We start from the raw sequence: 25632 nt of genomic DNA, 5'->3' as shown, positions 1-25632 counted from the left end.
GAGCAGCACAGCTTGGAGGCTCAGCTGCTGCAGCGCAGCCCTGGGCAGCAGGAGCTGGCAGTGCTGCTGGGCACCAGGGAGCCCTGAGCCAGCAGGGAGACCTTGTGGCCAAGGGGGACAGTGGCAGCCTGGGGGGCAGCAGGCAGAGTGTGGCCAGCAGGGAGAGGGAGGATCTGCTGCTGGCTGCTGTGCCCTGGGGAGGCCTCACCTGCAGCACTCTGCCCAGCTCTGGGCTCCCCACTTGAAGGAGGACAAAGAACTGCTGGAGGGAGCCCAGCCCAGGGCCACTGGAGATGCTGAGGGCTCTGGAGCAGCTCCCACGAGGAGCTGAGAGAGCTGGGGGTGGGCAGCCAGGAGAGGAGGAGGAGGCTGAGGGGGAGGATCTCATCGGTGCTGGGTGTCAGGAGCAGCACAGCCTGGAGGCTGAGCTGCTGCAGAGCAGCCCTGGGACAAGGGCCCTGGGAGTGCTGCTGGGCCCCAGGGTGCCAGAGGTCCCTTCCCCCCCCCCTGTGCTGAGCTCCTGCAGCTACCACCAGGACACAGGGAAGAGAAACTTCACCTCTGCAGCAGCTGGAGGGGGCTGCAAGGAGGCTGCAGAGGGGCTGCAGGGCCAGGCCCACAGGCAGTGGTTTGAAAGGAGAGCAGAGCAGACTGAGGTGGGATGTGAGGAGCAAGGACTGCAGCAAGGTCTGCAGCCTGCAGCAAGGTTTGCAGCCTGCAGCAAGGCCTGCAGCAAGGTTTGCAGCCTGCAGCAAGGCCTGCAGCCTGTAGCAAGGTCTGCAGCAGGAGGCTGCCTGCAGCAAGGTCTGCAGCCTGCAGCAAGGTCTGCAGCCTGCAGCAAGGTCTGCAGCAGGAGGCTGCCTGCAGCAAGGTCTGCAGCCTGCAGCAAAGTCTGCAGCAGGAGGCAGCCTGCAGCAAGGTCGGCAGCCTGCAGCAAGGCCTGCAGCAGGAGGCAGCCTGCAGCAAGGCCTGCAGCCTGCAGCAAGGCCTGCAGCAGGAGCCTGCCTGCAGCAAGGCCTGCAGCCTGCAGCAAGGTCTGCAGCCTGCGGCAAGGCCTGCAGCAGGAGGCAGCCTGCAGCAAGGCCTGCAGCCTGCAGCAAGGCCTGCAGCAGGAGCCTGCCTGCAGCAAGGCCTGCTGCCTGCAGCAAGGTCTGCAGCCTGCAGCAAGGTCTGCAGCCTGCAGCAAGGTCTGCAGCCTGCAGCAAGGTCTGCAGCCTGCAGCAAGGTCTGCAGCCTGCAGCAAGGTCTGCAGCAAGGTTTGCAGCCTGCAGCAAGGCCTGCAGCCTGCAGCAAGGTCTGCAGCAGGAGGCTGCCTGCAGCAAGGCCTGCAGCAAGGTTTGCAGCCTGCAGCAAGGTTTGCAGCCTGCAGCAAGGCCTGCAGCAAGGTTTGCAGTCTGCAGCAAGGCCTGCAGCCTGCAGCAAGGTCTGCAGCAGGAGGCTGCCTGCAGCAAGGCCTGCAGCAAGGTTTGCAGCCTGCAGCAAGGTTTGCAGCCTGCAGCAAGGCCTGCAGCAGGAGGCTGCCTGCAGCAAGGTCTGCAGCCTGCAGCAAGGTCTGCAGCAGGAGGCTGCCTGCAGCAAGGTCTGCAGCCTGCAGCAAGGTCTGCAGCAGGAGGCTGCCTGCAGCAAGGTCTGCAGCCTGCAGCAAGGTCTGCAGCAGGAGGCTGCCTGCAGCAAGGTCTGCAGCCTGCAGCAAGGTCTGCAGCAGGAGGCTGCCTTCAGCAAGGTCTGCAGCCTGCAGCAAGGCCTGCAGCAGGAGGCAGCCTGCAGCAAGGTCTGCAGCCTGCAGCAAGGCCTGCAGCAAGGTCTGCAGCCTGCAGCAAGGTCTGCAGCAGGAGGCTGCCTGCAGCAAGGCCTGCAGCCTGCAGCAAGGTCTGCAGCCTGCAGCAAGGCCTGCAGCAGGAGGCAGCCTGCAGCAAGGTCTGCAGCCTGCAGCAAGGCCTGCAGCAAGTTCTGCAGCCTGCAGCAAGGTCTGCAGCAGGAGGCTGCCTGCAGCAAGGCCTGCAGCCTGCAGCAAGGTCTGCAGCAGGAGGCTGCCTGCAGCAAGGTCTGCAGCCTGCAGCAAGGTCTGCAGCCTGCAGCAAGGTCTGCAGCCTGCAGCAAGGTCTGCAGCCTGCAGCAAGGTCTGCAGCAGGAGGCTGCCTGCAGCAGGCTGCCCAGGGAGGAGGTTTGAGGCTGCATGCCTGCAGGCTCAGCAGGGCTCAGCCCCTCCTGCCCTGCCTGGGGCTGTTCCCTGCTTGGCTGCAGGGGGGGAGGGGCTTGGGCTGAGTGACTCTTTGGGGTCCTCTTCCGAGCCCCTGCCCCATTCCCACTCCGTCCCTGCCCACCCCCCGCAGCCCCCCCCCGGGGCCCCCCCAGGCCTTACCTGCAGAACCTGTAGAGGATCTTCTCGAAGACCAGGACAGGTCCTGTGCTGCCCAGGATGGTCAGGGGCTGCCCAGCCAGGAGGGAGTAGACCACCCCCGACATGGAGGCCCCCAGCAGGGACTCCAGAGCGCTCTGCCCGGGGGGAGAGAGGCAGCAGGGGGCCGAGGCCTCAGGGCTGGGGGCACAGCCGGGGGGGGCAAAGCAACCTCCCTGCACCCAGGACCCTGCCCTGAGCTTTAGTCCCCCCCCCCCACCCCGTGCCCCCCCCAGCAGAGGTGTGGCCCCCCCCCGTGCCCCCCCCCGACCCCCAGCAGAGGTGTGTGTGTCCCTGTGCCCCCTCCTGTGCCACCCCAGCAGATGTGTCTCCCCCTGTGCCCCCCAGCTGGCAGAGGTGCCCTCCCCATGCTCCCCCACCAGAGGTGTCCCCTCCTGTGCCCCCCACCAGAGGTGCCCCCCCATGCCCCCCCCACCAGAGGTGCCTCCCCGTGCCCCCCCCCAGCAGAGGTGTCCCCGCCTGTGCCCCCCAATAGAGGTGTCACCCCTGTGCCCCCCAGCAGGGAGAGGTGACCCCCTTGTGCCCCCCAGCAGTGCTGCTGCCCCCATGCCCCCCTACCAGGTGCCCCCCGTTCCCCCCAGCAGTGCCGCTCCCCGCCTGCACCCCCCAGCAGAGGTGCCCCCTCCTGTGCCCCCCCAGCTGGCAGAGGTGCCCCCCCCCGTGCCCCCCAGCAGTGCTGCTACCCCATGCCCCCCCCACCAGAGGTGCCTCCCCGTGCTCCCCTAGCAGAGGTGTCCCCCCCTGTGCCCCCCCAGCTGGCAGAGGTGTCACCCCCTGTGCCCCCCAGCAGGGAGAGGTGACCCCCTTGTGCCCCCCAGCAGTGCTGCTGCCCCCATGCCCCCCTACCAGAGGTGCTCCCCCGTGCCCCCCAGCAGTGCTGCTCCCCCCAGTGCCCCCCAGCAGGCAGAGGTGCCCCCCGTGCCCCCCAGCAGTGCTGCTCCCCCCATGCCCCCCCAGCTGGCAGAGGTGCCCCCCCCCGTGCCCCCCAGCTGGCAGAGGTGCCCCCCCCGTGCCCCCCAGCTGGCAGAGGTGCCCCCCCCGTGCCCCCCAGCTGGCAGAGGTGCCCCCCCCGTGCCCCCCAGCTGGCAGAGGTGCCCCCCCCGTGCCCCCCAGCAGGCAGAGGTGCCCCCCCCGTGCCCCCCAGCTGGCAGAGGTGCCCCCCCAGCGCCGTGCTCACGATGTGGCCGTGGGTGGCCTCCCCCAGCAGCCCCCCGAAGGTGATGACCGGGGACATGCAGGCGCAGTAGAGGAAGAGGATGGAGGCCAAGCACTGCAGGCTGAGGCCCTCGCGGAAGTCGCTCAGGAACCAGGGAGCTTTGCGCCGAACGTCCCCCAGGAGGCCTCCGAAGAGCCTGGGGGGAGGCAGAGCAGAGCCTGAGCCGCAGGGAGGCTGAGAGCAGAGAGGCTTCCACTGCCCAGCAGCAGCGGTGCTGAGGCAGAGCCCCTGGGAGCCAAAGCCCCGAGGAGGGAAGGAGGAGAAGGAGAAGGAGAGTGAGAAGGGGAAGGGGAAGGGAGAGGGGGAAGGGGAAGGGGAAGGGAGAAAGAAAGAGAAGGAGAGGAGAAGGAGAGGAGAAGGAGAGGAGAAGGAGAGGAGAAGGAGAGGAGAAGGAGAGGAGAAGGAGAGGAGAAGGAGAGGAGAAGGAGAGGAGAAGGAGAGGAGAAGGAGAGGAGAAGGAGAGGAGAAGGAGGGAAGGGAAGGGGAGGGGAGGAAGTCACTCCAGAAGCAGGGAGCTTTGTGCCACACGTCCCCGAGGAGGCCTCCAAAGAGCCTGGGGGGAGGCAGAGCAGAGCCTGAGCCGCAGGGAGGCTGAGAGCAGAGAGGCTTCCACTGCCCAGCAGCAGCGGTGCTGAGGCAGAGACAGAGCCCCTGGGAGCCAAAGCCCCGAGGAGGGAAGGAGAAGGAGGAGGAGAGTGAGAAGGGGAAGGGGAAGGGCAAGGGGAAGGGGAAGGGGGAGGGGGAAGGGGAAGGGGAAGGGGAAGGGAGAAAGAAAGAGGAGAAGGAGGAGAAGGAGAGTGAGAAGGGGAAGGGGAAGGGAGAGGGGGAAGGGGAAGGACAGTGAGAAGGGGAAGGGGAGGGGGAGGGGGAAGGGAGAGGGAAGGGGAGGGGGAGGGGGAAGGGAGAGGGAAGGGGAGGGGAGGGGAAGGGAGGGGAGGGGAGGGGAGGGGAGGGGAGGGGAGGGGAGGGGAGGGGAGGGCAGGGGGGGGGAGGGGAGGGGAGGGGAGGGACTCTCCTCACAGGGCTGTGCTCCAGACCCCTCCCCATTCACCACCTCCCTCTGGGCTCAGCCTCCAGCCAGTTCCTGACCCAGCTCAGAGCTGCTCCCTGGGCAGCCTGGGCCAGAGCCTGGAGGCCAACCTGAGCCTCCCTTGGGGCACCCTGAGGCCATTCTCCTCTTGTGCCATCACTTGGGACAGGAGGTCTCAGCCCCCACCTGGCTCTGGCCTCCTCCCAGGGAGCTGCAGAGCACCAGGAGGTCTCCCCTGGAGCCTCCTCCCCTCCAGGCTCTACAACCTCAGATGCTCCTCCCAGGGCCCCTGCCCAAGGCCCCTCCCCACCCTCCCTGCCCATCCCTGGCCCTGCTCCTGCCCTCAGTATCCTCCTTGGAGCCAGGAGACCAAAGCTGCCTGAGGTCTCCCTGCAGAGCCTCCCTTCCCCCCCAGCTGCCTGAGGTCTCCCTGCAGAGCCTCCCTTCCCCCCCAGCTGCCTGAGGTCTCCCTGCAGAGCCTCCCTGCCCCCAGCTGCCTGAGGTCTCCCTGCAGAGCCTCCCTTCCCCCCCAGCTGCCTGAGGTCTCCCTGCAGAGCCTCCCTGCCCCCCCAGCTGCCTGAGGTCTCCCTGCAGAGCCTCCCTGCCCCCCCAGCTGCCTGAGGTCTCCCTGCAGAGCCTCCCTGCCCCCAGCTGCCTGAGGTCTCCCTGCAGAGCCTCCCTTCCCCCCCAGCTGCCTGAGGTCTCCCTGCAGAGCCTCCCTTCCCCCCCAGCTGCCTGAGGTCTCCCTGCAGAGCCTCCCTGCCCCCAGCTGCCTGAGGTCTCCCTGCAGAGCCTCCCTTCCCCCCCAGCTGCCTGAGGTCTCCCTGCAGAGCCTCCCTGCCCCCCAGCTGCCTGAGGTCTCCCTGCAGATCCTCCCTGCCCCCAGCAGCCGTTTCCAGAGCCCTCCCTGGGGGTCTCCCCCTGCTTCTTGGCGCAGAGCTCTGCCCCGGAGGTTTCTGCGCCCCCCCCGCCCCTCCCCCCGGGGCGAAGGGAAGCCCCCACGGGGGGCTGGGGGTGAGACCTTCCTGTGCGCCGCAGCTCGGGGCCGCTGTGCCGCTCTGCCTTGCTGTGCTCCGAGCTCTCCTCCAGGCCCCCCGGAGCCTTCCTCTTCTCCTGCCGCAGCCAAGCCGGCTCAGGACCCTCCCCCCGCCCCGCCCCGGGACCCCCACCCTGGCTGTGCCGCTGCCCTGGGGCACGCCTGGCAGCCTGGACCCTCCCCCCGCCCCGCCCCGGGACCCCCAGCCTGGCTGTGCCGCTGCCCTGGGGCACGCCTGGCAGCCTGGACCCTCCCCCCCGCCCCGCCCCGGGACCCCCCACCCTGGCTGTGCCGCGGCCCTGGGGCACGCCTGGCAGCCTGGACCCTCCCCCCGCCCCGCCCCGGCAGCGACCCCCAGCCCTGATGCCCTCCCCCGGCCCACGCCCCTGAAGCCTCCCCCCCCGCGGTGGCGCCCACCCGGGAGGGGACCCTCACCCCTGGCACCCACCCGGGAGGGGACCCCACACCCCTGGCAGTGGCACCCACCTGGGAGGGGACCCTACGACCCCTGGCCCCTCCCCAACCCGGGAGGGGACCCCACGCCCATAGCACCTCCCCGGGAAGGGACCCACACCCCCTGGCACCTTCCCCACCTGGGAAGGGACCCCACGCCCCCTGGCTCCTCCCCGGGAGATGGACCCCACGCCCCTGGCACCTCCCCCTACAGTGGCACTCACCCAGGAGGGGACCCCACGCCCCTGGCACCTCCCCCAGCCGGGAGGGGCTCCCACACCCCTGGCACCTCCCCCCTGCAGTGCCACCCACCTGGGCGGGGACCCCACGCCCCCTGGTGCCTCCCCCTACGGCGGCACCCACCCGGGAAGGGATCCCACGCCCCCAGGTGCCTCCCCCTACAGTGGCACCCACGCAGGAGGGGACCCCACGCCCCTGGCACCTCCCTCCCTGGCACCTCCCCCACCCGGGAGGGGCCCCCCGGCGCCTCCCCCCGGCGGCGGCACCCACCTGTGAGGGGAGGTTCTTGGGGGGCTCGATGCGGATGGAGGGGTCCCACTCCCCCGGGGGCAGGACCGTGACCTGGTCGAGGAACTCATCGATGCCAGCCACGAGGTCCCCTCTGCCCTTGGCTTTGTAGGCCACGTCGTGGAAGATCTGCCCCGGGGGAGGCAGCCCCGGTGAGAGGGAGCCGGCCCCGGGCTGGGCAGGAAGCCATCTCCCTCCCCACACACTTCCTGCCGGCAGAGGCAGCAAAGCTTCCCCCTCCCCCTCCCCCTCCCCCACCCCCTCCCCACCCCCCCCCCCAGGGCTGATTCTGATCCCCCCTGGCAATCATCTGCTCCACCAAAGCCTCTGCCCCCGCCCCGGGCTCCTCCCCAGCCTCCTGCAGCCTCCCCGAGCTGAACCCAGGAGTCCTACATGGAGCTGAGGAGGGGGAGGCTGCTGGGGGCTGCCCACAGAGGCTGTGGAGTCTCCCCCTGGCTGTGTTCCTGGGGGCCCTGCCCTGGGGGCCCTGCCCTGGAGGCCCTGCCCTGGCAGGGGGCTTGGCCTGGATGCTCTCCAGAGCTCCCTTCCAGCCCCCTGGAGGTGTTTCTGGGTGCCCTGCCCTGGGTGCCCTGCCCTGGTATGGAGGCATTGGGCTGGATGCTCTCCAGAGGTCACTTCCAGTCCCCCCTGGATGTGTTCCTGGGTGCCCAGCCCTGGGGACCAGCCTTTGGCAGGGGGCTCGGCCTGGATGCTCTCCAGAGGTCCCTTCCAACCCCCTCCCCTGGCTGTGTTCCTGGGTGCCCTGCCCTGGGTGCCCTGCCCTGGCAGGGGCCTTGGCCTGGATGCTCTCCAGAGGTCCCTTCCAGCCTCCCCTGGCTGTGTTCCTGGGTGCCCTGCCCTGGTATGGAGGCATTGGCCTGGATGCTCTCCAGAGGTCCCTTCTAGCCCCCTCCCCTGGATGTCTTCCTGGGTGCCCTTTCCTGGCAGGAGGCTTGGCCTGAATGCTCTCTAGAGGTCCCTTGCAGCCTCCCCTGGCTGTGTTCCTGGGTGCCCTGCCCTGGGTGCCCTTCTCTGGCAGGGGGCTTGGCCTGGATGCTCTCCAGAGGTCCCTTCCAGCCTCCCCTGGAGGTGTTCCTGGGTGCCCACAGCCCTGGGGTCCAGCCTTTGGCAGGGGGCTTGGGCTGGATGCTCTCCAGAGGTCACTTCCAGCCCCCCCTGGAGGTGTTCCTGGGTGCCCACAGCCCTGGGGTCCAGCCTTTGGCAGGGGGCTTGGGCTGGATGCTCTCCAGAGCTCCCTTCCAACCCCCTCTGGCTCTGTTCCTGGGTGCCCTGCCCTGGGGTCCAACCCTTGGCAGGGGGCTCGGCCTGGATGCTGTCTCCAGAGGTCCCTTCCAGCCCCCTCCCACCAGCACATCTGCCCCAGGTGACCCCCCCCCCAGATATCTCTTACTTCAGCACACCTCATCAGTCATGAGAGTAGCCATGGCCCTGCCAATCTCGTGGTACTGATGAGCTTTCCCCTCTGGCCCCAGCAGAACAAAGAGGAACCTGGGCAGGGAGAGCAGCGTGAGGGAGGTGGAGCTGGCCCCAGGGGCTCCCAGCCCAGGGCAGGGCTCGGGGGGCTCGGGGGGGGGGAGTCCCACACAGGCTCCTCCCCTCCACTGTGGGTCTGGAATTCATCCCCAGGCCCTCCACAAACTCTCACTGGATCTGACCAAGGGCTTGGAAAGCTCCAGAGGGGAAGGGGGAAGGGGGAAGGGGGAAGGGGGCAGGGGAAGGGGAAGGGGAAGGGGAGGGGAGGGGAGGGGAGGGGAAGGAAAGGGGAAAAGGGAAAAGGGAAAAGGGAGGGGGAAAGGGGAAAGGGGAGGGGAAGGGGAGGGGAAGGGGAGGGGGAAGGGGAAGGGAAGGGGAAGGGGAAGGGGAAGGGAAGGGGAAGGGAAGGGGAGGGGGAAGGGGAGGGGGAAGGGGAGGGGGAAGGGGAGGGGGAAGGGGAGGGGAAGGGGAGGGGGAAGGGGAGGGGAAGGGGGAAGGGGAAGGGGAAGGGGAAGGGGAGGGAAGGGGAAGGGGGAAGGGGGAAGGGGAGGGGAGGGGAGGGGAAGGGGAAGGGGGAAGGGGAGGGGAAGGGAGAGGGGGAAGGGGAGGGGAAGGGAGAGGGGGAAGGGGAGGGGAAGGGAGAGGGGGAAGGGAGGGGGAAGGGGAGGGGGAGGGGGAAGGGGAGGGGAGGGGGAAGGGGAGGGGAGGGGGAGGGGGAAGGGGAGGGGGAAGGGGAGGGGGAGGGGGAGGGGGAGGGGGAAGGGGAGGGGGAAGGGGAGGGGGAAGGGGAGGGGGAGGGGGAAGGGGAGGGGAAGGGGAAGGGGAAGGGGAAGGGGAGGGAAGGGGAAGGGGGAAGGGGAAGGGGAGGGAGGGGAAGGGGAAGGGGGAAGGGGAGGGGGAAGGGGAAGGGGGAAGGGGAGGGGGAAGGGGAGGGGGAAGGGGAGGGGGAAGGGGAGGGGGAAGGGGAGGGGGAAGGGGAGGGGGAAGGGGAGGGGGAAGGGGAGGGGGAAGGGGAGGGGGAAGGGGAGGGAAGGGGAAGGGGGAAGGGGGAAGGGGAGGGGAGGGGAGGGGAAGGGGAAGGGGGAAGGGGAGGGGAGGGGAAGGGGAAGGGGGGAGGGAGGGGAGGGGAAGGGGAGGGGAGGGGGGGGAGGGGAGGGGAGGGAAGGGGAGGGAAGGGGAGGGAAGGGAAGGGGAGGGAAGGGAAGGGAAGGGAAGGGAAGGGAAGGGAAGGGAAGGAAGGGAAGGGAAGGGAAGGGAAGGGAAGGGAAGGGAAGGGAAGGGAAGGGAAGGGAAGGGAAGGGAAGGGAAGGGAAGGGAAGGGAAGGGAAGGGAAGGGAAGGGAAGGGAAGGGAAGGAAGGGAAGGGAAGGGAAGGGGAGGGAAGGGGAGGGAAGGGGAGGGAAGGGGAGGGAAGGGGAGGGAAGGGGAGGGGAGGGAAGGGGAGGGAAGGGGAGGGAAGGGGAGGGAAGGGGAGGGAAGGGAAGGGAAGGGAAGGGAAGGGAAGGGAAGGGAAGGGAAGGAAGGGAAGGGAAGGGAAGGGAAGGGAAGGGAAGGAAGGGAAGGGAAGGGAAGGGAAGGGAAGGGAAGGGAAGGGAAGGGAAGGGAAGGGAAGGGGGGAAAGGGGAGGGGAGGAAGGGAAGGGGAGGAAGGGGAGGGGGGAAAGGGGAGGGAAGGGGAGGGAAGGGGAGGGAAGGGAAGGGGAGGGAAGGGGAGGGAAGGGAAGGGAAGGGAAGGGAAGGGGAGGGAAGGGAAGGGAAGGGAAGGGGAGGGGAGGGAAGGGGAGGGAAGGGAAGGGAAGGGAAGGGGAGGGAAGGGAAGGGAAGGGAAGGAAGGGAAGGGAAGGGAAGGGAAGGGAAGGGAAGGGAAGGGAAGGGAAGGGAAGGGAAGGGAAGGGAAGGGAAGGGAAGGGAAGGGAAGGAAGGGAAGGGAAGGGAAGGGAAGGGAAGGGAAGGGAAGGGAAGGGAAGGGAAGGGAAGGGAAGGGAAGGGAAGGGAAGGGAAGGGAAGGGAAGGGGAGGGAAGGGAAGGGAAGGGGAGGGGAGGAAAGAGGGAAGAGGGAAGAGGGAAGGGGGGGGAAGGGGAGGGGGAATGGGAGGGGGGAAGGGGTGGGGGAAAGAGGAGGGAGGAAGGGGGAAGGGGGAAGGGGGGAAGGGCTCTGGCAGGGGGCTTGGGCTGGATGCCCTCTCCAGAGCTCCCTTCCAGCCCCCTCCCCCTGCCAGGCTGCACCTCCTGAGGTGCTGGCTTGGGGGTTTTTTTTGGGGGGGGGGTCAGCAACAGAACCTCAGTGCTGCTCATCAGGACCTTGTCGGGATGGGCACCTCGGTCATGCCCGAGAGGAGGACCGCGGGGCTGAGGCGGATGAAGGCCACCAGGGGCTGGGGCAGGAAGTCCACCTCCCCGACCAGCACGTTGGAGGCTTCGGCGCCGCTGGGAATCTTCTTCATGAAGTGCAGCTCCGCCTGGGCAGCAGGAGGCAGCCTCAGGCCACAGCCCGGCCCCGGCCGCAGAGCGCTGGCCCCGGGCGGGCAGGGGGCGCGGGGGGGGCGGGGGGGCCTCACCTTGCTGAGGTCCAGGGGGGTGGGGTCGTGGATGACTCCGTTCTTAGCCTCCGCGGCGGTGGGGGAAGGATGGGGAGGGGGAGCTTGGGCTGGCAGGGAAAGAGAGACACAGACGGGGGGGGAGGGGGTGAGAGAGCAGGAGGGGGGGGGAGAGAGAAGGGCTGGGGGGGGAGAGAGAAGGGCTGGGGGGGATGAGAGCAGGGCTGGGGGGGGAGAGAGCAGGGCTGGGGGGGGAGAGAGCAGGGCTGGGGGGGATGAGAGCAGGGCTGGGGGGGATGAGAGAGCAGGGCTGGGGGGGGAGAGAGCAGGGCTGGGGGGGGAGAGAGCAGGGCTGGGGGGGAGAGAGAGAGCAGGGCTGGGGGGGATGAGAGCAGGGCTGGGGGGGGAGAGAGCAGGGCTGGGGGGGATGAGAGCAGGGCTGGGGGGGATGAGAGAGCAGGGCTGGGGGGGATGAGAGAGCAGGGCTGGGGGGGATGAGAGCAGGGCTGGGGGGGGAGAGAGCAGGGCTGGGGGGGGAGAGAGAGCAGGGCTGGGGGGGGAGAGAGCAGGGCTGGGGGGGGAGAGAGCAGGGCTGGGGGGGGAGAGAGCAGGGCTGGGGGGGATGAGAGAGCAGGGCTGGGGGGGATGAGAGCAGGGCTAGGAGGACTCTCCTTGGCCAGGAGAAGTCTAATGGGGAGGAAACCCTGCAGAAGGCCAGGCCCAGATGGCAAAGCCTGGTGGGAAGGGAGAAGGAGGAGGAGGAGAAGAAGGAGAGAGGAGAAGGAGAGAGAAGGAGAGAGGAGGAGAGAGGAGAAGGAGAGAGGAGAAGGAGAGAGGAAGGAGAGAGGAAGAAGAAGGAGAAGGAGGAGGAGGAGGAGGAGGAGGAGGAGGAGGAGGAGGAGAAGGAGAAGGAGGAGGAGGAGGAGGAGGAGGAAGAGAAGGAGGAAGAAGAGGAGGAGCAGGAGCAGGAGAAGGAGAAGGAGAAGGAGAAGGAGAAGGAGAAGTCTCTCCTCCCCAGCCCTGTGCCCCAGACCCCTCCCCAGCCCTGTGCCCCAGACCCCTCCCCAGCTTCGTTGCCCTTCTCTGGACCCCTTCCAGCAGCTCAACCTCTTTCCTACCCTGAGGAGCCCAGAGCTGGACACAGGACTCCAGGGGTGGCCTCAGCAGTGCTGAGCACAGGGCAGGATGAGCTCCCTGCTCCTGAGGCAGCCTCCTGCCGGCCCCCCCCCCCCCCGGGGCCCCCCCCCGGGGCCCCTCACCAGGCTTCTCCTGGAGGTGCAGCTCCGACTGCTTCTTGCTGACGTCGGCGAAGGAGCGGACGAGGGGCAGGAGGTTGTTCCTCCTCTTCTCGTTCTGGTGGTGATGGCTCTTCAGCAGCACCTCCCTGACCTTGGCCCTCATGCACTCATCGAGCTCCAGGCACTGCTCCTGCTGCTCCAGGATCATATCTGGGGACGGCAAAGGGAGGTGGAGCCCCCGGAGCCCCCCCGGGGAGGAGGCTCAGCACCGACAGGGGCAGCAGAAACGCCTCGGGGGGGGTGGGGGGGGTGGGGAGAGGACATCGAGCTGGCAAAAGTGCAGCCCCCAAGCAGGGCTGGGGGTGGGAAATGTTCACCTGGTGAGGGATCTAAGTAAGGAGCCTTGGAGCTCCAGGGTCCAGCAGGTGCTGGAGAGGAGGAGCTCAGGTGCAGCCCTGAAGCCAGCCCTGAGCTGGGCTGCAGCAGCAGGAGGCAGAGCAGCAGCACAGGGAGGGGACTCTGCCCCCAGCCCTGGGACCCCCAGCACAGGGAGGAGCTGCAGCTGCTGGGGAGGCTCCAGAGGAGGCCACAGAGAGGAGCAGAGGCTGCAGAGCCTCCCCTGAGGGGCCAGGCTGGGAGGGTTGGGGCTGTGCAGCCTGCAGAGGAGAAGGCTGCAGGGAGAGCTCAGAGCAGCTGCCAGGGCCTGAAGAGGCTCCAGGGGAGCTGGGGAGGGAGCTGGGACCAGGGCTGGGGGTGGCAGGGTGAGGGAGGATGGATTGGGGCTGGGAGAGGAAAGGTTGAGAGGGGAGAGGAGGAAGAAATCCTTGAGAGGGAGGCTGGGGAGAGCCTGGCACAGGCTGCCCAGGGAGGCTGTGGCTGCCTCGGGGTGCTGAGGGCCAGGCTGGATGAGGCCCTGGAGCAGCCTGGGCTGTGGGGAGGGGTCCCTGGGCAGGGCAGGGGCTGGAGCTGGCTGAGCTCTGAGCTCCCTTCTACCCCAACCCCTTCCATGGCTCTGTGTCCTGCTGTGCTCACAGGCTCTGGGCACAAGCAGGGCGAGAACCCAACCCCCCCCAGGCTGAGTTCCATCTTCCAAGGACCCAAGAGGCAGAGGGATGGCAGCAGGCAGGAGGGGGAAGGTTTAGTCCTTCCAAGGTTTCATCCTCCAAAGGCAGAGTGATGAAAACCTCAAGGAGCAGCAGGAAGAATCTCCCTGAGAGGAGAACAACCTCCCAGGGGCTGCCCACAGCCTCCTGAGCTCCCAGGGGGGCAGGGAGGGACAGGGACACCACCTCCTCCCCCAGCACCTGTGGCAGCAGCAGGCAGGGGAAGCCTCTCCTGGCTCTGTTACCAGCTGCCCCTCTGTGTCCAGCCCCAGGCAGGGCTGAGGAAAGCTTTGCCCAGGGAGGCTGTGGCTGCCTGGGGGTGCTCAGGGCCAGGCTGGATGAGGCCCTGGAGCAGCCTGGGCAGGACCAACCTGATCTCCTTCCATGCCCAGGGCACTGCCTGGGGGCTGTGGGGCAGGATGGGGATGAACTCTGCCTGGACTGCAGCAGGGCCTTGGACACCATCCCCACAGCAAGCTCCTGGCCAAGCTGCCAGCCCCTGGCTGGGGCAGCAGCAGCTCTGAGCTGGGTTAGGAACTGGCTGGAGGCTGAGCCCAGAGGGTGGTGGTGAATGGTGCCACAGGCAGCTGGCAGCCTGGCACCAGGGGTGCCCCCCCCAGGGAGCAGTGCTGGGCCCCAGCCTGATCAATATCTTCATTGATGATCTGCAGGAGGGGATGGAGTCCATCAGCAGGGAGCTTGCAGAGGGCACCAAGCTGGGGGCAGGAGTGGAGCTGGGAGAGGGGAGCAGAGCTCTGCAGAGAGACCTTTGCCAGGCTGGGCAGAGCCCAACAGGATGGCACTGAGCAGGGCCCAGGGCCAGGGGCTGCACTTTGGCCACAGCAACCCCAGGCAGTGCTGCAGGCTGGGGGCAGAGGGGCTGAGAGCAGCCAGGCAGAGAGGGAGCTGGGGGGAGTGGGGGAGAGCAGCTGAACAGGAGGCAGCAGTGTGCCCAGGGGGCCAAGAAGGCCAAGGGCAGCCTGGGCTGGGTCAGGAGCAGTGTGGCCAGCAGGAGCAGGGAGCTGATCCTGCCCTGTGCTCAGCACTGCTGAGGCCACCCCTGGAGTCCTGTGTCCAGCTCTGGGCTCCTCAGGGTAGGAAAGAGGTTGAGCTGCTGGAAGGGGTCCAGAGAAGGGCAACAAAGCTGGGGAGGGGTCTGGGGCACAGGGCTGGGGAGGGGGCTGGGGCACAGGGCTGGGGAGGGGGCTGGGGCACAGCCCTGTGAGGAGAGGCTGAGGGAGCTGGGGTTGCTTAGCCTGGAGAAGAGGAGGCTCAGGGGAGACCTTCTTGCTCTCTGCAACTCCCTGCAGGGAGGTTGTAGCCAGCTGGGGGTTGGGCTCTTCTCCCAGGCACCCAGCACCAGAACAAGAGGACACAGCCTCAAGCTGTGCCAGGGGAGGTTCAGGCTGCAAGAGGAATTTGCCCTTGGGCTGTGCTGCCCAGGGGGTGGTGGAGTCCCCATCCCTGGAGGTGTTCCTGTGGGGCTTGGATGTGGCCCTTGGAGCCATGGTCTGGCCATGAGCTCTTGGGTGGTAGGTTGGACCTGGTGACCTTTGAGGTCTCTTCCAGCCTTGGTGTCACTGTGGCACTGTGATACTGCTGGGAGGGGTCCCTGGGCAGGGCAGGGGCCTGGAGCTGGCTGAGCTCTGAGCTCCCTTCCACCCCCAACCCCTTCCATGCATCTCTGAAGCCCCAGTGTGGGGCTGGGAAGCCCCAGGGCTGTGCCACCAGGGCTGCCCCGCTGCAGGCTCAGCCTTGCTTGGAAGGAGCTTTGCCCCAGCTCAGCTCTGCAGTGCAGGGCAAAAACCTTCCCCTGCTGGAAGGCCTCCTGGAGCTGCTCCTTCCCCTCCTCCCTGAGGCAATTACTGCTCCTTGGCCACCCAGGCTCTGGCCTCTCTGCCTCCACTGCTGGACCCCAGGCCTGAGCAGCCTCCAGCACAGACTGCCCAGAGCTGATAGCTGCAGAGTGCTGAGCCCAGGGAGCTAAGGACAGCTCCAGCTCCTGAAAGGGCTGAGTGGAGACCTGCCAGGCAAGGAGCACTCAGGCCAAAGCTGCTTCCTCAGTGCCCTTCAGAGCTCTCTGCCAGACAAACTTTGCCTTTGCAGCCTCCCCTCCTGGGGCCTGGATGTTGCAAGACCAAAAGGAAAAGCTGAGGGAAAGGCTCCTGCCCAAGGGCCTGAGTTAAGCAGGGCTCAGCTCTCCTGCAGCCTTCCCGTGCCAGGAGCAGCCCTGCAAGCCCTGGCACAGTCTGCTCTGGCCAGAGAGCCCCAGGGAGCCCTGGAGAGCATCCAGGCCAAGCCCCCTGCCAGGGCAGGGCAGCCAGGAGCACAGCCAGGGGGGGCTGGAAGGGACCCCTGGAGAGCATCCAGGCCAAGCCCCCTGCCAGGGCAGGGCACCCAGAGCAGGGCAGCCAGGAACACAGCCAGGGGTGGCTGGAAGGGACCTCTGGAGAGCATCCAGGCCAAGCCCCCTGCCAGAGCAGGGCACCCAGAGCAGGGCAGCCAGGGCAGGGCACCCAGGGCAGGGCACATAGGAACACAGCCAGGGGGGGGCTGGAAGGGACCTCTGGAGAGCATCCAGGCCAAGCCCCCTGCCAGGGCAGGGCACCCAGGGCAGGGCACCCAGGGCAGGGCACCCAGGAGCACTGCCCCCAAAACACCCCCCAGCCCCTGGCACCTCCCTGCCCTCTGACTGGCAGCCTCCCTGGGACAGGGGCAGGCAGGACTGGGGGGCAGCCAAGCCACCCCCATGCCCAGGGCCATGCCTGTGGGGTGAGGGTAGGCACTCACTGCCTTGGATGGCAGCAGCCAGCATAACCCAGCCCAGGGCTGGCTGCTGGGGGTCGCCTGGGGGGGTGCCCCCAGGGGGACTGCTGGCAGCAGCTCCCCTCCCTGCCCTGCCTCAGCCACACTGTGCCCCCAGCAAGGCAGCCAGCAGCAGCCCCACGCAGGAGGGATGGAAGCTGCCAGCAGGGGCACTGCCCTGGGCACAATGCCCCTGCTGGCTGCTCTGTGCCACCAGCCCCAGCAGGAGGGCAGGGGGGGATGGGCAGCGTGGGGGTCGTGGGGTGGGCAGGGGCTGCATGGCAGAGGAGACAGAAGCCACACCAAGGGCTGCTGCCTGCTGCTGCCTGCTGCCTGCTGCAGCCCCAAGGCATCAGGATGGGCTCCAGGGTCCTGACCTGCTCTAGGCTCAGAGTCTCTGCTTCAGAGGGTCAAAGCCAGGCCCCCTCCCCAGCCCTGTGCCCCAGACCCCTCCCCAGCCCTGTGCCCCAGACCCCTCCCCAGCCTTGTCCACCAGACCCCTCCCCAGCCCTGTGCCCCAGACCCCTCCCCTCCCTCTCCCTGCTGGCCACACTCTGCCTGCTGCCCCCCAGGCTGCCACTGTCCCCCTTGGCCACAAGGTCTCCCTGCTGGCTCAGGGCACCCTGGTGCCCAGCAGCACTCCCAGGGCCCTTGTCCCAGGGCTGCTCTGCACCAGCTCAGCCTCCAGGCTGTGCTGCTCCTGACACCCAGCACCGATGAGATCCTCCCCCTCAGCCTCCTCCTCCTCTCCTGGCTGCCCACCCCCAGCTCTCTCAGCTCCTCGTGGGAGCTGCTCCAGAGCCCTCAGCATCTCCAGTGGCCCTGGGCTGGGCTCCCTCCAGCAGTTCTTTGTCCTCCTTCAAGTGGGGAGCCCAGAGCTGGGCAGAGTGCTGCAGGTGAGGCCTCCCCAGGGCACAGCAGCCAGCAGCAGATCCTCCCTCTCCCTGCTGGCCACACTCTGCCTGCTGCCCCCCAGGCTGCCACTGTCCCCCTTGGCCACAAGGTCTCCCTGCTGGCTCAGGGCTCCCTGGTGCCCAGCAGCACTGCCAGCTCCTGCTGCCCAGGGCTGCGCTGCAGCAGCTGAGCCTCCAAGCTGTGCTGCTCCGTGGGGCTGTGCTTGCCCAGGCACAGAGCCCTGCCCTTGGCCTCCCCGAAGCCCAGGAGCTTCCTCTCGCCCAGCTCTCAGCCTGCCCAGGTCTCCCCGGGAGGCAGCACAGCCTGAGGGCTCTCGGCACCCCTCCCGCTTTGGGCTCCCCCCCGCCCCGCTGCTCCCAGCCGCGGGCAGGATCCCAGCTCCGGAGGCAGAGCTGCAGCGGCCGCAGGAGCCCCGGCGCAGGAGCTGCTGCAGGGGGGCGCAGGCTGGGCTGCAGGGGGGGCAGGGCCGAGCCCCAGGCCCGCCGGGGGGGCCGTGGCGCCCCGCGGTACCTGCGATCTCCTGGGTGCTGCCGGCACAGACGTCCAGCAGCACCGCGCCCTTGAGGATGCAGCTGCGCAGCTCGAAGAGGCTGTGCAGGGCCAGGGTGGCCACGTAGGGCTTGCTCCAGCGCTCGCCGCCCTCCTCCACGTCCTCCTCGAACTTGAGCCACCTGCAGGCCCCGCGGAGCATCAGCAGAGCAGCGGCGGCCCCGGCCCTGCCAGCCCCCTGCCAGCCCCCTGGCCGAGCCGGGGGGGCGGGGGGCGGCCGGGGGCGAAGCTGCCGGCAGCGGCAGCCGCAGCCGCGGGAGCTGAGCAGGCAGAGAGCGCAGAGCGGAGCCGGGGGGGGGCGCCGGGGGCGGGCAGGCGGCAGCAGCTCACCTGGCTGTCTCCTTCCACTCGGCACCCTCCCCCTCCTTCACACAGATCTCGTCCAGCTCCGTGAACAGCTCGTGGGGGACGTGCTGCTCGTCCTCCTCGGTGCCCAGGAGGAACTGCACCCGCTGGGAGGGGGTGTCTGGGGGCGGGGGGCGAGTGAGCACGGGGCTGGGGAGGGGGCTGGGGCAGAAGGCTGGGGAGGGGGCTGGGGCAGAAGGCTGGGGAGGGGGCTGGGAAACAGGGCTGGGACACAGGGCTGGGGAGAGGCCTAGAGCACAGGGCTGGGGAGGGGGCTGGGGCACAGGGCTGGGGAGGGGGCTGGGACACAGGGTTGAGGAGGGGGCTGGAGCTCAGGGCTGGGGAGGGGGCTGGAGCACAGGGCTGGGGAGGGGGCTGGGACACAGGGCTGGGGAGGGGGCTGGGGCACAGGGCTGGGGAGGGGGCTGGAGCTCAGGGCTGGGGAGGGGTCTGGGAGCTCAGGGCTGGGGAGAGGCCTAGAGCACAGGGCTGGGGAGGGGGCTGGGACACAGGGTTGAGGAGGGGTCTGGAGCTCAGGGCTGGGGAGAGGGCTGGAGCAGAAGGCTGGGGAGGGGGCTGGGGCAGAAGGCTGGGGAGGGGGCTGGGGCACAGGGCTGGGGAGGGGGCTGGAGCAGAAGGCTGGGGAGGGGGCTGGGACACAGGGCTGGGGAGAGGTCTGGGGACACAGGGCTGGGGAGGGGGCTGGGACACAGGGTTGAGGAGGGGGCTGGAGCAGAAGGCTGGGGAGGGGGCTGGGGGCTCAGGGCTGGGGAGAGGTCTGGGGACACAGGGCTGGGGAGGGGGCTGGGACACAGGGCTGGGGAGGGGGCTGGGACACAGGGCTGTGAGGAGAAACTGAGGGAGCTGGGGGGGGGAGGGTCCTCGCTAAGCAGCCCTCCGAGGACCCCCCTCCCCTCTCCCCGCCCCGGGGGGTGCTGGCTGGGAGCCGCAGGGCCCCGGGGGGGTCGCTGGCACTCACAGGCGCAGCCCTGCTCCGCCGGCTCCGGCTCCTTCTCCCGAGCCCTGCCGCGGTGCCGCTGGCGGTGGGCTCGGTGGTGCCGGTGGCTCTGCCTCACCAGGGGCATCCTCACCCCCACGTACAGCGTCCGGTGCCCTGCAAGGAGCAGCGCCTGCGGCATCCCCCCCGGCCCCCCGCCCCGGCGGGAGCTGAGGTGGCTGAACCCCGGGGGGAGGTCCTGGCTTGTTCCCTCCCCCCCCGCCCCGGACCTCCTCCCTTTGCTCCGAGAGTCTTTGACTCCAACTCTGCAGCCAGGGAGCAGCTCCAGGTCACCCCAAAGCATCCTGAAACCCCCTCTGGGGCTGCTCTGCTGCAGGCTCTCAGCCCCAGGGCTCTCAGCCTGAGCTGCTCCAGGTCCCCTCAGCATCCTCCCAGCCCCCCCTGGCCTCTCCCCAGCCCTTCCCTGGCCCTCTGCAGCTGGGGAGCCCAGAGCTGGCCCCAGGCCTCCTCCAGCTGTGGCCTCCCTGGGGCAGCAGCACCTCCCTTGCCCTGCTGGCCACACTCCTCTGGCTGCCCCCCAGGACCCCCTTGGGGCCTTCTTGGCCCCCAGGGCAGGTTGCTGGGCACCTCCCTGTGCCCCAGCCCCGCCAGCTCCTGCTGCCTGCAGCTGCTCCCCAGCAGGTTCCCTCTCCCCTGTGCTGCTGCAGGGGTTTGCTCCTGCCCAGGTCCAGGATCCTACACTTGGAGCCAGGATGAAGTCCCTGAGGTTCCTCTCCCTGCGCAGCTCTCCCTGGCTGGCAGCACAGAGCCTGGGAGGCTCTCAGCCTCCCCTCCCGCTCTGGGGGCATCAGCAGAGTCTCACAGTGCCACCAAGGTTGGAAGAGGCCTCAAAGCTCACCCAGTCCAAGCTGGCACCGCAGCCCTCGTGCCCAGACCATGGCTCCAAGTGCCACCTCCAAGCCCCTCCTGAACACCCCCAGGGATGGGGACTCCACCACCCCCTGGGCAGCGCAGCCCAAGGGCCAACAACTCTCTCTGGGAAGAACTTTCTCCTCACCTCCAGCCCAAACCTCCCCTGGCACAGCTTGAGGCTGTGTCCTCTTGTTCTGGGGCTGGGGGCCTGGCAGAAGAGCCCAACCCCCAGCTGGCTCCAACCTCCCTGCAGGGAGTTGCAGAGAGCAAGAAGGTCTCCCCTGAGCCTCCTCTGCTCCAGGCTAAGCAACCCCAGCTCCCTCAGCCTCTCCTCACAGGGCTGTGCTCTCCCCAAACCCTCTCACCCCTCCCTAAACCCTCTCACCCCTCTCCTCAAGCCCTCTCACCCCTCTCCCCAAGCCCTCTCACCCCTCTCCTCAAGCCCTCTCACCCCTCTCCCTAAACCCTCTCACCCCTCTCCCCAAGCCCTCTCACCCCTCTCCTCGAGCCCTCTCACCCCTCTCCTCGAGCCCTCTCACCCCTCTCCCCAGACCCTCTCACCCCTCTCCCCAACCCCTCTCACCCCTCTCCCCAACCCCTCTCACCCCTCTCCTCGAGCCCTCTCACCCCTCTCCCCAGACCCTCTCACCCCTCTCCCCAGACCCTCTCACCCCTCTCCCTAAACCCTGTCACCCCTCTCCCCAGACCCTCTCACCCCTCTCCCCAGACCCTCTCACCCCTCTCCTCAAGCCCTCTCCCCAAGCCCTCTCCCCAAGCCCTCAGCACTCAGTGGCTGCTCCCCCATGGCTCTGGGAGGTGGCTCCAGCTTGTCCAGGTCATCTCTCACCCAACCTCCCTCGACCAAGGGAGACCCTTCCCCTTCCTCAGGCCTTCAGGGCCTGGCATCCTTGAGCAGTGAGGGAGAGGGAGAGGTTCCATTTGTTTCCTCCCTCCCTTGGAGTCTCCCCAGGAGCTCCTGCCTCACCCATGGAGGTCTCCTGCTGGGCTGGGCCCTGCCAGCAGCTCTCTTGTCCCTCCCCTGCTCCCCCCCGGGGACTGCTCCGAGCAGGGAGCTGCTCTTACAGCAACCCTGCCCAGGATGGGAGAGGGCCAAGGGGTGGGGTAGGGGCACCAGGGCCTCACCTTCCAGCTCCTCCTTCTCATAGTGAATGTTGACAACGTTGCTTGTCCTCCCCTGGTCGATGACAGCCTCCTCATCCTGCCTCTGCTGAGAGAGGGAGGGGGAGGGCAGAGGGAGAGGGGAGAGAGAGAGGGAGAGGAGAGGGAGAGGGGAGAGAGGGAGAGGAGAGGGAGAGGAGAGGGAGAAGGGAGAGATAGGGAGGGAAGAGGGGAGGGGGAGAGGGATGGGGGAGAGAGAGAGAGGGAAGGCAGAGGGGAGGGGAGAGGAATGGGGAGAGGGACAGGGGAGAGGGAGAGGGAGAGGGAGAGGGGGGAGAGGGAGAGGGAGGGGAGAGGGGGCAGAGAGAGACAGAGGGGAGGGGGGAGGGAGAGGAGAGGGAGAGGGGAGAGATAGGGAGGGAAAAGGGGAGGGGGAGAGGGAGGGGGAGAGGGAGAGGGAGGGGAGAGGGGGCAGAGAGAGACAGAGGGGAGGGGGGAGGGAGAGGAGAGGGAGAGGGGAGAGATAGGGAGGGAAAAGGGGAGGGGGAGAGGGAGGGGGAGAGGGAGAAGAGGGAGAGGGGGAGAGGAGAGGGAGAGGGGGAGGGGAGAGGGGAGGGGGAGAGGGGAGGGGGAGAGGGAGAAGAGGGGGAGGGGGAGAGGGAGAAGAGGGAGAGGGGGAGAGGAGAGGGAGAGGGGGAGAGGGAGGGGAGAGGGGAGGGGGAGAGGGGAGGGGGAGAGGGAGAAGAGGGGGAGGGGGAGAGGGAGAAGAGGGAGAGGGGGAGAGGAGAGGGAGAGGGGGAGGGGAGAGGGGAGGTGGAGAGGGGAGGTGGAGAGGGGAGGGGGAGAAGGAGAGTAGGTGAAACATCCTGGAGGTGTTTCAAAGCCCCCTGGGCAAGGAGAGACCTCCAGATGTCCTCTCCCTGGACTTCTGCAGTGTCCCCACAGCATCCTCCTGCCCGAGCTGCAGAGAGGTGGAGCTGGTGGGGGAGTGCCCAGGGGAGAAGGAATTGCTCAGAGGGTGCCCAGGAGGGGGCTGCAGGGATGCCCCTCCCCAGGGCCAGGGCTCGGGGGGGGCTTGGCCTTGGAGCTGCCAGGCCCCAGGCAGGGCAGGAGGTGCCACAGTGCTGCTGTTGGAGGGGAGAGGGGAGGGGGAGGGGGAGGGGAGAGGAGGGGAGAGGAGAGGAGAGGAGAGGAGAGGAGAGGAGAGGAGAGGAGAGGAGAGGAGAGGAGAGGAGAGGAGAGGAGAGGAGAGGAGAGGAGAGGAGAGGAGAGGAGGGGAGAGGAGAGGAGAGGAGAGGAGAGGAGAGGAGAGGAGAGGAGAGGAGAGGAGAGGAGAGGAGAGGAGAGGAGAGGAGAGGAGAGGAGAGGAGAGGAGAGGAGAGGAGAGGAGAGGAGAGGAGAGGAGAGGAGGGGGAGAGGAGGGGGAGAGGAGAGGAGAGGAGAGGAGAGGAGAGGAGAGGAGAGGAGAGGAGAGGAGAGGAGAGGAGGGGAGGGGGAGGGGAGGGAGGGGGAGGGGAGGGGGAGGGGGGGAGGGGGAGGGGGAGGGGAGGAGGGAGAGGGGGAGGGGACTCTCCTCCCAGGGCTGTGCTCCAGACCAACCTTGCAGCCAGCACTGAGCCCTGGCCCCCAGGGGAGGGGAGGCCTGGGAGGCTTGGAGCTGGCTGAGTCCTCTGGGGGGGTCCCACCTCCTACCCTGTGTGAGTGGAGGGTTCTGCCTCCCCCTCCCCCCAGCCCCTCCCCTGGCTTTCAGTCCCTGCCCCATGGCTGCTGTGTGCCCCATGGCTGCTGTGTGCCCCATGGCTGCTTGGCCCCGGAGGGGTTGGGGCTGCCCTTGGGTGCTGCAGGAGCCAGGGGGGAGAGCAGACTCCCCCTCCCCCGAGCCCCCCGAGCCCCCTGCCGGCTCTGGTCACAGGAGGAGCTCAGGAGGGGGCAGAGAGCTTTGCTGCCCTCCCAGGAGGAAAAACCCAACCACATCTCCCCCCCCCCAGCCCCAGCCTGAGCAAAGCCACCTGGCACCCCCGGGGGTCCTCCCCCCCGACCCCCACTTTAGCTGCTTGAGCTTCTGAAGTGCTGCAGCAGGGCAGAGCTCAGCTCAGGCTCTGCTCCCCCAGCTGCACAGACAGCAACCAACACAAGGGCAGGGCTGGGGGCTGGGGGGCTGGGGCAGGGCTGGGGCAGGGCTGGGGCAGGGCTGGGGGGCTGGGGGCTGGGGGCTGGGGGCAGGGCTGGGGCAGGGCTGGGGCAGGGCTGGGGCAGGGCTGGGGTAGGGCTGGGGCAGAGCTGGGGCAGGGCTGGAGCAGGGCTGGGGCAGAGCTGGGGCAGGGCTGGGGCAGGGCTGGGGCAGAGCTGGGGCAGGGCTGGGGCAGGGCTGGGGCAGGGCTGGGACAGAGCTGGGGCAGAGCTGGGGCAGGGCTGGGGCAGAGCTGGGGCAGGGCTGGGGCAGGGCTGGGGCAGGGCTGGGGGCCAGGGGGCTGGGGGCAGGGCTGGGGGCAGAGCTGGGGCAGGGCTGGAGCAGGGCTGGGGCAGAGCTGGGGCAGAGCTGGGGCAGGGCTGGGGCAGAGCTGGGGCAGAGCTGGGGCAGGGCTGGGGCAGGGCTGGGGCAGAGCTGGAGCAGGGCTGGGGCAGGGCTGGGGCAGAGCTGGGGCAGGGCTGGGGCAGAGCTGGGGCAGAGCTGGGGCAGGGCTGGGGCAGAGCTGGGGCAGAGCTGGGGCAGGGCTGGGGCAGAGCTGGGGCAGGGCTGGGGCAGAGCTGGGGCAGAGCTGGAGCAGGGCTGGGGCAGGGCTGGGGCAGAGCTGGGGCTGGGCTGGGGCAGGGCTGGGGCAGAGCTTGGGGGCAGGGCTGGGGCAGAGCTGGGGCAGAGCTGGGGTAGGGCTGGGGCAGGGCTGGGGCAGAGCTGGGGCAGGGCTGGGGCAGGGCTGGGGCTGGGTTCTGCTTCCTCCCCATGCTTCCCCTCTGCTTCTTTCCTGTGCTTCCCTTCCGCTTCCTCCCTGTGCTTCCCTTCTGCTTCCCCTCTACTTCCTCCCTGTGCTTCCCCTCTGCTTCCTCCCTCTGCTTCCCCTCTGCTTCCTCCCTCTGCTTCCCCTCTGCAGGCAGGGGATGAATGAAACAACCAAGGAGGTAGTTGGGGAACAAAGGAAGCCCCAAAGCCATCTGCAGTGCAGAGCTCAGCAGCTTCCCCTGCAGGGAGGTCCCTGCCGGCCTCACTCCATGGCAGCTTGGGCACAGGACAGGGCCCCCAGGCCCCACACGGACCCCCAGCACCCACAGAGCCCCCAGCACCCACACGGACCCCCAGCACCCACACAGAGCCCCCAGCACCCACACAGACCCCCAGCACCCACACACAGCCCCCAGCACCCACACAGAGCCCCCAGCACCCACAGGGCCCCCAGCCCCCACAGAGAGCCCCCAGCACCCACACAGACCCCCAGCACCCACACAGAGCCCCCAGCCCCCACACAGAGCCCCCAGGCCCCACACACAGACCCCCAGCACCCACACAGACCCCCAGCACCCAGACAGACCCCCAGCACCCACACAGAGCCCCCAGCACCCACACACAGCCCCCACAGGGCCCCCAGCACCCACACAGAGCCCCCAGCACCCACAGGGCCCCCAGCACCCACAGGGCCCCCAGCACCCACACAGAGCCCCCAGCCCCCACAGAGAGCCCCCAGCCCCCACACAGAGCCCCCAGGCCCCACACACAGACCCCCAGCCCCCACACAGACCCCCAGCACCCATACAGAGCCCCCAGCCCCCACACACAGAGCCCCCAGCACCCACACAGACCCCCAGCACCCACACAGAGCCCCCAGCACCCACACAGAGCCCCAGCACCCACACAGAGCCCCCAGCACCCACACAGAGCCCCAGCACCCACACAGAGCCCCCAGCACCCACACAGACCCCCAGCACCCACACACAGCCCCAGCACCCACACAGAGCCCCCAGCACCCTCAGGGCCCCCAGCACCCAAACAGAGCCCCCAGCACCCACACAGAGCCCCCAGCACCCTCAGGGCCCCCAGCACCCACACAGAGCCCCAGCACCCACACACAGCCCCCAGCACCCACACAGGGTCCCAGCACCCACACAGAGCTCCCAGCACCCACACAGGGCCCCCAGCACCCACACAGACCCCCAGCACCCACACAGAGCCCCCAGCACCCACACAGAGCCCCCAGCACCCTCAGGGCCCCCAGCACCCACACAGACCCCCAGCACCCACACACAGCCCCCAGCACCCACACAGAGCCCCCAGCACCCACAGACCCCCAGCCCCCACACAGAGCCCCAGCACCCACACAGACACCCAACACCCACACAGCCCCCAGCACCCTCAGGGCCCCCAGCACCCACACAGACCCCCAGCACCCACAGACCCCCAGCACCCACACAGAGCCCCCAGCACCCACACACAGCCCCCAGCACCCACACAGACCCCCAGCACCCACACAGAGCCCCAGCACCCACACACAGCCCCCAGCACCCACACAGAGCCCCCAGCACCCACACAGAGCCCCAGCACCCTCAGGGCCCCCAGCACCCACACACAGCCCCCAGCACCCACACAGAGCCCCCAGCACCCACACAGAGCCCCAGCACCCACACAGTGCCCCCAGCACCCACACAGACCCCCAGCCCCCACACAGACCCCCAGCACCCACAGACCCCCAGCACCCACACAGACCCCCAGCACCCACAGACCCCCAGCACCCACACAGAGCCCCCAGCACCCACACACAGCCCCCAGCACCCACACACAGCCCCAGCACCCACACACAGCCCCCAGCACCCACACAGAGCCCCCAGCACCCACACACAGACCCCCAGCCCCCACACAGAGCCCCCAGCACCCACAGACCCCCAGCACCCACACACAGACCCCCAGCACCCACACAGAGCCCCCAGCACCCACAGACCCCCAGCACCCACACAGAGCCCCCAGCACCCACAGACCCCCAGCACCCACAC

General features: G+C 68.8%; 1 protein-coding gene across 1 annotated transcript in view; it reads right to left on the bottom strand.

Annotated features, from left to right (window-relative positions):
- Nucleotides 1-2362: 2362 nt before the first annotated feature.
- The window catches only part of LOC128899651 (electroneutral sodium bicarbonate exchanger 1-like), a gene marked incomplete at its 3' end in the record, with an annotated part of 36985 nt that continues 13715 nt past the window's right edge, over nucleotides 2363-25632 (bottom strand). The window contains exons 2-13 of the mRNA XM_054179316.1: nucleotides 20680-20761; nucleotides 18646-18780; nucleotides 17652-17787; nucleotides 17283-17443; nucleotides 11971-12159; nucleotides 10733-10821; nucleotides 10476-10633; nucleotides 8104-8191; nucleotides 6665-6811; nucleotides 5687-5778; nucleotides 3597-3771; nucleotides 2363-2496 (exon numbers count right to left, since the gene is read on the bottom strand). Of these exons, the coding sequence (XP_054035291.1) occupies nucleotides 2363-2496; nucleotides 3597-3771; nucleotides 5687-5778; nucleotides 6665-6811; nucleotides 8104-8191; nucleotides 10476-10633; nucleotides 10733-10821; nucleotides 11971-12159; nucleotides 17283-17443; nucleotides 17652-17787; nucleotides 18646-18780; nucleotides 20680-20761 (1586 nt within the window). The remainder of the gene's footprint in view (nucleotides 2497-3596; nucleotides 3772-5686; nucleotides 5779-6664; nucleotides 6812-8103; nucleotides 8192-10475; nucleotides 10634-10732; nucleotides 10822-11970; nucleotides 12160-17282; nucleotides 17444-17651; nucleotides 17788-18645; nucleotides 18781-20679; nucleotides 20762-25632) is intronic.

This window comes from Dryobates pubescens, unplaced genomic scaffold (assembly GCF_014839835.1).
Source record: "Dryobates pubescens isolate bDryPub1 unplaced genomic scaffold, bDryPub1.pri scaffold_109_arrow_ctg1, whole genome shotgun sequence".
In the NCBI taxonomy this organism is placed as follows: domain Eukaryota; kingdom Metazoa; phylum Chordata; class Aves; order Piciformes; family Picidae; genus Dryobates; species Dryobates pubescens.
This window is presented reverse-complemented; position numbering and strand designations above follow the sequence as displayed.